This window comes from Physeter macrocephalus, chromosome 4 (genome assembly GCF_002837175.3).
Source record: "Physeter macrocephalus isolate SW-GA chromosome 4, ASM283717v5, whole genome shotgun sequence".
NCBI classification, from domain to species: domain Eukaryota; kingdom Metazoa; phylum Chordata; class Mammalia; order Artiodactyla; family Physeteridae; genus Physeter; species Physeter macrocephalus.
In genome coordinates this window covers 40,635,556-40,645,781 of record NC_041217.1, presented here as the reverse complement: position 1 = coordinate 40,645,781, position 10,226 = coordinate 40,635,556, and the positions used below count along the sequence as shown (strand labels likewise).

General features: G+C 51.1%; 1 protein-coding gene across 1 annotated transcript in view; it reads right to left on the bottom strand.

The window, feature by feature from the left end:
- LOC114486039 (pleckstrin homology domain-containing family A member 5-like) overlaps positions 1-10,226 on the bottom strand; it is a 106,656-nt gene that overhangs the window by 803 nt on the left and 95,627 nt on the right. The window contains exons 4-8 of the mRNA XM_055083870.1: positions 9,950-10,030; positions 9,180-9,294; positions 3,514-3,618; positions 2,766-2,838; positions 31-221 (exon numbers count right to left, since the gene is read on the bottom strand). Coding sequence (XP_054939845.1) covers positions 31-221; positions 2,766-2,838; positions 3,514-3,618; positions 9,180-9,294; positions 9,950-10,030 — 565 coding nt within the window. The remainder of the gene's footprint in view (positions 1-30; positions 222-2,765; positions 2,839-3,513; positions 3,619-9,179; positions 9,295-9,949; positions 10,031-10,226) is intronic.

Genomic DNA, 10,226 nt, shown 5'->3' with positions numbered 1-10,226 from the left:
CGGCGGGCAGACTCTCCACCACTGCGCCACCAGGGAAGCCCGATCCTGCTCCATTCTTGTATGCTCTAGAAGAGCCGGCCTCCCTCCCCTATCTGACCTGGGAGAGGAAGGCCAACTGACCTTAAAGGTATGTTTTCGGCTGATGTTGTCTGAGGGCTGCACCGCAGCCACCCGGAAGCTCAGGAGGGGGACGCTGCCCAGGATGCTCTCCTCCTTCTCATCTGTCAAGGAAATAGAGGCACAAGTGAGATGTATGTGTGCGGGGGGGAGGGGAGGGGAGTGTATTAGCCCTATTAGGATAAATACCAACAAATATTTGTTACTCATCTGCTATTTGTCAGGCACTTGGGACCACCACGCAACCACACGGGGCGTGCTCTGCACGGCAAGAGGCACACTCCCTGGAGGTGGGGAGCGTGGCAGCCCTACAGGCGCTGTTCTAGACTTGGGGACCGTAGAGGTGAATGCAAGAGTAGTAGTGCCCTGCCTTGGGGAGCTCACATTCCAGTACGCAAGCAAACAAGCACAGAAGAGCCAACATTTCGGAGTGCTTGCTCTGTGTCAGGCACTGTTCTGAGTTAAAGGCTTAATGGATTTAACCTGTCCAACAATCCTATGAATGGGCACTCTTATGATCTCCATTTTATAGGTAAAGAGGTTGAGACACAGAAAGATTAAATAACTTTCCAAGGTTACTTAAGTGGAAAGTGGTGGATTTGTCTTTAACCCAAGAAGTCTGACTTTCGAGCTAGCATTCTTACCCTCCCTCCCATCCGCAGCGCCTCTCCAAACGAGGTGATCCCAGCGGTGACACATGGAACAGGATGTGACGGGATGGGGTGCGGTAGAGTGGACGCTCGAATCTTCGGCCCTGGCTCTTCTGGGTAACTGTCTCTAAGGTTCTCCCAGGCACCTGGCAGCTTGCTTTGTCTTCTCCTGACTAGACCCCTCCCCTTTACAGTCCCCATGTCTGCACAGAAGACACGCCCCTGCACGGCCCCCTGGCCTTCTGATCCCCCGGATCAGGCTAACAATCAGGCAGCTGCACAATTCATCCCGAATCTCCAAAGGAGCCTGATGGATTAGCTAGTCGGGCCCCCCAGCTATCAGCAGCAGTCCGAAAGGGTAGCGGTGCTGTGTGGGAACCATGAGGTTGGGGCTAACTATGAGGCCATGGCAAGACCCTCCCCACTTCCCTGGGATATAGCTCTTTATTCCTGGGGCTAGAGACCCTGTAAAACCCTCAGCTAGGGTTCAGAAGAAATCTCACAGGGGTTACAGACTCCACTAGTTCCCCTTCTCCCCTACTCATCACTTGCACAAGATACTTAGCCCAAGGTCCAGTTTCCTGGGCAGACCTCGGCATGGTACCCAGAGGACGGACTAAGCTAAAGGAACAGGAGGGCTGGGAACCCAGAGCTTCTTTAGGAAGGCAGAGGCCATCATCCCCAGGAAGAGGTAGGCCCCCTGCCTGGCTGAGTCCAGGCCAGTGTTTAGGGGTCTCCTGAGAGCATCTCTCAGTGCATAGTGACCCCCCATCTCCATGCCCATTGAGTTCAGAGCTTCTTAAGGTTCTCCCCGCACACCAGGCCCAGAGTGTCTTCCCTGCCGAGACCCTGGCTTTCCCTCCAGCTTCTGTTATACTCTGGCTCCTGTGCGGCCCTACGTCCCGGGGCCCAGCCTGAGCAGATGCTTCTCCCTCAATCTTGGGGTTTCCTCTGTGACTAGACCCTGGACGTGCATCCCCTTCCTGATCTCTCTCCTTGGGATTCAGGTGCCTCAGAGCACAGGGACAGCAGTGTTCTAAGGGCGGGGTGGGGGTGGGGGTGGGGGGGTGGGGGGGCGGTCACTAGGTACAACCTTTGTTTGCCAAAGTTAATGATTCAGTGAATTGCTCCCAGGAGACCTGGAGAAATCAGAGCTCTGCCATTCCCAGGGCACGGAGGAAACGGGAACAGCCACTCCCGCTGCTAGATCATTTTTTCCTCTCCTCAGCACCCAGGCCTCCTTGCACGGCATCAGTGTGACAGAACCGTCACTGTCATCAACCCTCACTAGTTCCTCCCTGCCCTCCTTGACATATTGTTGCTGTACATACTTAAAAAATAACTTCCTAGAGGCTGCTGCACTAAAGTTATAAGAGTTTTGCCCTCCTTTCTGTGGGGGAGGAAAGGGAGTGAGTGTTGGGGTGGGCAAACAGGGCAGAAGCTGGGGGATAATCATTTCCTCCACATTGATTGAGCACCTACTATGTGCCAGGTGCTGTTTTCAGTGCTGTGGATACAGCAGTGAACAAAACTGACCAAAAAAATCCTGCCTACACAGATCAGATCATACATTCCAGTGGGACGGGGGCAGCTCAACATACAAGGGTCCAATTAGCAGGTGACCTGCTAGTGATGACCAGGGACCCTCCTCTTCGTCCTCCTTTTCTTCTCCCACCCACGCCCTCCCCCGGACTTCACCCTCTGTCATCTGACTGTCTTGTTCATCCACCACACCACCCACCAGGGCCTAGAACTCTGCCTGAAATCTAGTAGGCACTCGGCAAATATTGTCGAATGTGAAATGAGTGAGTGCGTGAGTGAGCAAGTGAGCTCTGTCTTTATCCCCTGTCACGTGCCACTGGTGCCGGAGACCACAGGGGGGACATGTGCCCCCCCACCCCCAACATCCATCAGAAACCGAGCCCTGTGACAGGGCAGAATGAGAAAGAGGGGGCCCTGGCTTCCCACAGCCCCTGCCAGTGCCAGGAGCAAGCTCACCTTTATAGTAGAAGAGGCAGCGATCCACCAGGACGAACCAGCGCTTATTCCACTGCTTAACCCCGGAGCTGGCCTGCAGGAGAAGAGGGGTATAGACAGGAGAGTCTGTGACCTGGGCCTGGGGAGGTGGGTGTGTGCAGTGGAAAGAGTGCTGCACTCACTATAAGGACATCCTGCCTCTGCTGGCAGCCCTGCCACTAACAAGTGGCAGCAACCCCCAAGAGCCCTCAGAGGCAGGGAATGACATTACATTATTGCCTGTGACCTTCCACTTCTGTCATTCTGGGCCTCAGTGTCTCCCCCAGGGAAGATAAACGGTGCAGCGATGAGCCAGAAAGAGTGAGCAGAAGGTCAGGCAGGGATAGTGGCCAGGTCAACGAGGAGAACTGGACCCCTAGACTTAGAGGAGACGTCCCCCTCCCTTCATAGCAAGAGGGCCCTGCTGACTGAGCCACTGGGTTGCTCTGATATGGTTGATGACAGCATATTTCAAAGTCATTGCATCTGCCCATCAGGAGACCTGGCTGAATTCCCAAATATAACACTAATTTCTCTGTGTGATTTTGGGAAGATACTCAACCTCTCTGAGCCTTTATTAAATTAGGAGATTTCACAGAGATATACCAAAATAGGACCTGGAGGGACATAGCAAAATATACATGGGCTGTTATAACTACAGAGGAATTACAGCGCTAGCTATGAGGAGAAAGCAGGGCTGCGGTGGGCAGAATGGAATAGGAGGCCTCACCTGCTTGAAAAGCCAGCCTGCCTTGGCGACTGGAGCACTGGGGTTCCGCTTCATGGAGTGCGAGCGCTTGCCGAAAGCGATGGCCTTGCGGGACGTCCGGGTGGCCTAGGGATGCAAAGAGCAGTCAGCTTAACTCTTCCTCTCCTCCTTCCTGCTCCACCCACAAGGGGAGCTGCTCTTGGTGGGAGCTATCCCACTCCAGGGCCCTGGGGGCCCTCACGTTAAGAGGCCCAGGTGAGAAGCTTGGATCTCTTATTAACTCAAGGACACGGCCTTTCAATTCTTTGGCTCTTTTTCTTATCTCTAAAATGGGGCTCAAAATTACAGTCCTACCTGTCTCACAGCGATGTGTGTTTTTTGCTTTTTCTTAAGGAGAAAATAAGATTTTTCATTTCACTCCTGGCCTATCCTTCTCTACTGGCCTTACTCCTTACCTCTTTCATAATGCTTTCTCAGACCCATTCAACTTCAAGTAAATTCCCTAAGTCATCATCTTCTCCAAGCCCAATTAATTCTTTTTTTTTTTAAATAAATGTATTTATTTTATTTATTTATTTTTGGTTGTGTTGGGTCTTCGATGCGGTGTGCGGGCTTCTCATTGCGGTGGCTTCTCCTGTTGCGGAGCACAGGCTCTAGGCGTGCGTCAGTAGTTGTGGCATGTGGGCTCAGTAGTCGTGGCTCGCGGGCTCTAGAGCGCAGGCTCAGGAGTTGTGGCGCACGGACTTAGTTGCTCCACGGCACGTGGGATCTTCCCGGACCAGGGCTAGAACCCGTGTCCCCTGCATTGGCAGGCAGATTCTTAATCACTGCACCACCAGGGAAGCCCCCTATTCATTCTTGAATGTCCAACACATCACAGAGCAGGGAGGATGTACGGGTGTTCTCCTAGCTCCTTATTGCCACAGGGACTTCCCCACATTGTGGCAACAATCTCTCTTTCTCGAAGTATCAGTGATCTTTCACTGTTTAGCCCTTCTCACCACTATCAGCTTCTAGATCATTTTTTTAGAGTCTAAGGATTTTGATAGCAGTCATCCTCTCCATTCTAAGTCTTGCCATCACTGTGGACAATTTCATTGCTGACCCATCCTGTGGCCTAACTTTAAACTACCTTGATGTCCTCAAGTCCAAAATCCTCCACTTCCACCCCAGCAACTCACTCCCATGGCAACACCTTCGACCTGGCCAGCTCCCAAAGCCCCTTCACCACCAGCACTGTCAACTGTCATATCCCCATCTTCTGATCACAGCATCCCATCCTCTGGGCTGTCTCACTCCATCCCTCAACGACATCAGCTTTTCTACTCCACTGAGATCCCCAACTCCTCAATCCTTGCCTTCTTTTCCTGGATCCATGAGCGGTATACCTCCTGGTGTTAGTTGTTTCCCTACAAAGCCTAGGCCCCCTGGTGGAATAGATCAACCTCACTCTCCAACACCAACACCCTATCCAGTGCCTTTCTGCTTGATCTTCTCTGAAACTCTAAATCCCTGATTAATCAAATTACCCACCCTGCCTGCACTCACAGCCAGATTATAGTGCTGCTGGAGAACAATCACACCACAGTACAGATGAGGCCACTGTGACTCCTCCGTCCCCGGTGCTTCGCTGCACACGCTCACCTCTCTCCCGAGCCCAGCGACCTGCCCGCCTCTGCCTTCCCCGCGGTGGCTTGGATCCTCCCCCACAGAGAAAATTGAGGTTGTCAGACGCTCGCTTCCTCAATTTCACACCCTTTTACCCAGAAAATTACTGCCCTTACCACTCTCCTTGTCTCTTTCCCTTCAATGTCGGAAGAGGAGGCGTTTTCCTCCTTTCCAAGGCTATTGAGTCCAGCCTGCTGTCTCGTCTGAGACTTGCTTCACTGATAACCTCTCAAATCTGTCTTCATTTTTTCCTCCTCCACTGGCTGCTTCTCCTAAGCAAACATGTTCAGGTCTCTTCATCGTAAAGCATCCTTCTGTCTGTCTCTGTTTCTCTCTCTCAATCTCTCTCTCTCCTCTCTCTCTCACTGTCTGCCTCTGTCTCTCTCAATCGTTCTCTCCCCTCCTTCTCACGCACCCACACACACCTGACTGCCCCCTCCACCCTCCATCAGCTGTCCCCGTCAGGTAACACCTTCCCTCCCTTCCCTCTCTCTCTCCTCAGAGATAGGCTGCTGGGAAGAGTCCTGACTTCCTCTCCTCCCTTTACTCCTAAACCTCCTCCACTTCTTTTCAGAAATGGTCCCTGCGATGTCAACTCAGGCCACTCAGTCCCTGACATTCTTTTTTTTTTTTTTTTTTTTTTTTGCGGTACGCGGGCCTCCCTCTGCTGCGGCCTCTCCCGTTGCGGAGCACAGGAACCCGGTTCTCCTGCATCGGCAGGCGGACACGCAACCACTGCGCCACCAGGGGAGCCCCCCTGACATTCTTAAGCACCGATAATGTGAAACTTTCTGTCCTTCCCGAAACTCTTCTTTTGGTTTCTGGGGTACTGTTGCTTACTTTTCAATATCTGCATCTGTGGCCAGTCCTTCTCAATCTCCACCTCCACTCTGAGTGTTGACAGACCTCAAACTGACTCTTTTAGTCTCGTCATACATTGTGCCTGTGTAATGTCATCCATACCCATTGCCTCAGCTGCCAGCAATATGCTGAAAACTCCCTAATCTATATCTAGATTCATTTGCTAGGATGAACCTAGATATAGATTCATTTGTCCCAGTCCATTTGTTCACTAGTTGTCCAACTAGGATTAAATAAGCACAAAACCAAACTCACCCTCTTTCTAACCAAACTTGTTCTTCCGTACTTCTCATCTCAGTGACTGGGCCACAATCTACCCAGTGGCCCCAACCAGAACTCTGAACAAGCTCACACCGTCCCCTCCTCCCTCCATTCCTCCACACCATCATTTACGCAGGGCTGACAAGTCTGTCTTCTTAATGGATCTCAAGCCTGTCCTTTCTTCTCCAGTGCCACTGCTGGTGCCTCACGGGTTGTCATCTCTTCTGGCTGTCTACCCTCTGTATTGAACTAAGGTTATCTTTCTAAAACACTTTATTAATTACACTACTCTCTTGCTTAACATTTCTCACTACCTCTCGTCACTTAGGAGAGAATTCCAATCCTCAGCACAGCACACAAGGACAGGTCTACAAGATCTGGCTGGGCCACCACCCACTTTCTGCCACTCCACCAGAAAGGCACCGCCGCTGGTCAGGCCAAACTCCGAGTGGTTCTCTCCCATCTCCCTAGGGCTTTGCTCACCATGGGAGGCGGGGGAACCCCACTTCCCTGGTCCACTACCAAATCCCAACCCTTCGTTCACAGCCTAGTGCAGGCCCCCCTCGTCCACGAAACCTCCCTGTTCTCCCAGAGTAGTCGCTGCTCTCTCTTCTCAGAACCTTCTCGTAGTCTAGAATCTGCCACACTGCAACAGAACTGTGGACTTTCTGTCTCCCGTACGAGACTGTGAGCTCTTTGTAGGGAGAAACTTTTGTTTTGTTCATCTCTTTATCACCAGAGCCTAGCAAGGTGTCCAGCTATCAATAAGCACTTAGTAAATACTTATAGAAGGAAGGAAAGAAGAAACTGGGGTTTATCATAAAGTACCTCCCAAACTGGAAAATGAAATTATTTTCTGTACTTTACTTGTAAAAACCCACATATAATGGCGGAGATCAGCCATCGGAAGAAGCCATCCACCACCCTCAGAATATGTAAATCCTAAAATCTTTCCCTTCTCTCTCAGTCCGTCATCTGTCATAGTTTCACCTGCTCTCTGCAGCCTAAAAGCTGCTCCCTGCCACTTCAGCCATTCCTCTGCCAACCCCTCAGTAATACTCTAGCCTCCTTATCTTTCTGCCACAGCTCCCCAGCAACCCTCAACCTTAGGTCAATGCAACCATCTGCCAGGCCATAGCATTGCTGGAGAAAAACAACACACCCCAGTGGATCAGAGCCACACAGATTCAGTCTATGACCTCAGATGACCCTTCAGTATTACTGGGCAATATTCCAAATGTTCCTTGTTGACCACTGACCCTTGGGCTTATTCTGAAGGCCCCCACCCCCCAATGCCTCTCTATCCACCCCACTCTTCTCAGCAGAAAACCCTACCTCCTACTTCCCTGCAAAAGTTGAAAACATCAAGTGGGAGTGTCTTGAACTTCCTAGCCCCACGCCAAGTTTCACATACCTTTCTTATGCAGCCTCAGGAAGAGGGCCCCTCCCCTATCCAGGCTGAAAGCACCTTTGCCCCTGACTCCTGTCTCTACACAAACATGACTCATTGGCTGTGCCCTTTCTCCTGAAACTACCTACTGGGTCATTCCCCTCCTGCCCTTAACACCTTGAAACAAAACAAAATGAACAAAGAAAACCTCCCTGCATCCTGCATATCTCCTAGCTGCCACCCTCCACCCCTCATTTCCCTTCACAGTCAAGTTTCTTTAAAAATTTTTTTTTGAAATATTTCAAACATTTCAGAAAAGTAGGGACTAAATCACCACTGCATGTTGTTTTCTTTCCCTGATAAAACATGACAAATAGAGCTGAAACTCCCTTTGAGCCCCTCCCCAATCTCATTACCTAAAAACGCTGAATTACTTTTTTGTGTGTGTGGTACGCAGGCCTCTCACTGCTGTGGCCTCTCCCGTCGCGGAGCGCAGGCTCCGGACGCGCAGGCTCAGCGGCCATGGCTCACGGGCCCAGCCTCTCCGCGGCACGTGGGATCCTCCCCGACCGGGGCACGAACCCGCTTCCCCTGCATCGGCAGGCGGACTCTCAACCACTGCGCCACCAGGGAAGCCCTGAATTACTTTTCATGTTTGTACATTTTACATAAATGATACCATGTTTTTCATATCCTACAACTTGCTTTTTCCTCACCATTATGTTTTTAAGATTCATCCTTGTTATACATCTTGCTCCAGTCCATTTTTAATTTTTGGAGAGTCCTCCATTGTATGACTACACTACCATTTATTATCTAGTTTCTTAGAAGAGCAGTTTTCTACTCCTCAGTGCCCTGTATCTGCCCTCCCATCTCCTCGTAAGCCCTCTGCAGCTGGTCTTTGTCTTCTGCCCTCTTCACACCACTGAACTGCTCTTATCAGGGTCTCCAATTACCAGGATGTTGCTAAACCCCATGGATACTTTTAGCCCTTATCTTACTGGACCTCTTGGCAACATTCTTCTCTGATTACTTCCTCCTGATGGTCTTTTCCTTCCTCCTCCTTCCTGAGAGCCCAATTGCCACGTTCTTCATGAGTTATTCTTCTTTCGCTGTCCCCCTAGATCAGTGGTTCTCAGTGGGGGTGGGGCAATTTTGTCGCACAGGGGGCATTTGACAATGTCTGGAGACATTTTTGGTGTCACAGGGTGGGGGCTACTGGCATCTAGTGGGTAGAGGCCAGGGCTGCTGCTCAACCTCCTACAGAGAAAGAATGTTCCCACACCACAAAGAATTATCCAGCCCCCAATGCTAATAGTGCTAAGGTTGAGGATCCCTGGTCTAGATGTTGGTCTTCTGTATGGTTCTAGTCTGAGCCCTCTTTCCTCCCCACTCTCCACTTCCTGCATCATGTCACCTGCTCTCTGGGACCTGCAGAGAAAAGTAAGCAGCCTAATACGTTTCCTAGGATTCCTCCCCAACAGCTTGCGTGGGGGACCGGACTTACCCGGACACTGGGCCGCTCTGGAGGGACCTCGGACACCATGTTGTGGTTGGACAGGTCACTGTTGGCGGCAGTTGGGCGTTTCCCACCTGCTTTATTGGACATGTCCAAGGTCGATCTGATTTCAAGTTGACCAAAAAAGAAGTGACTAGTGAGACCAAGAAACAATGGGTGCCACCCATCCCTTTTCCCAACCCTGTCGTTCACTGTCCCAGCATTCAGCACAAATTAGGTCCCCTCAGTGCTCCCAAGGGACCCTCTCAGTGGCTGCCGCTGCTTTTCTGAGATTATATGCCAGTAACCCTGGACAGTCTCCTCTTTTTTTCCTGCAAATTTATCTTAAAAACCTAGACCCTAGGACTCTGGAACTCAGACTATGAGAGCCATTTAATTATCTTTTTTTCCTTTCATTTACTGAGCCAAGACCAGAGGAATTAGCATTTGGCTCTCGTGGTCATAGCAGATTCCCTCACTACCCTCCTCAGAGGCCCCGGGTGATTGATATGCCAGCCTCAGACATGTCTCACTCCTTTAGCTCAGCCCATGGGATGCACCAACCTGGGACCTGCAAGATTCCAGAAAAAGTGGTTGAGGATATCAAGCCAGATGGGTCTCAGGAGTTTCCAGCCCTCAGAACTGAGGTGAGCAACCCTAAACCTCTCCTGCTGTCCTTTCTGACCCCCACTTCCTTCCTCTTCCTAGCTACACAGAGGCAGCAGGATGGTGGTGGTTAAGGACCGAAAGGCCAAACAGCAAGTAAGGGGTAAACGTACATTTTCAAGTCAAACTTTTTGTTTTCCTCTGGGACCTGGCCGGTCAGTGGGTGTAGAAATGTGTTCCGTCTTTCATTATGGCTGTGGAGGCAAAAGAGAGAGAGAGAAGCTGTGGTCAAGACGAAGAAGGCAGAGACACAGGCTAAAGGGTGGACAGGCCCTAGGCAGTGACAGGGATGGTGACCACACAGGAGCTTGTTGCTCTGTCCTCCAGTGGGGCCATAAGCAGCAAGACAGAGGGCTGGGCTGCAGAAGGTCATTTGGGGAGGGGAGGGGA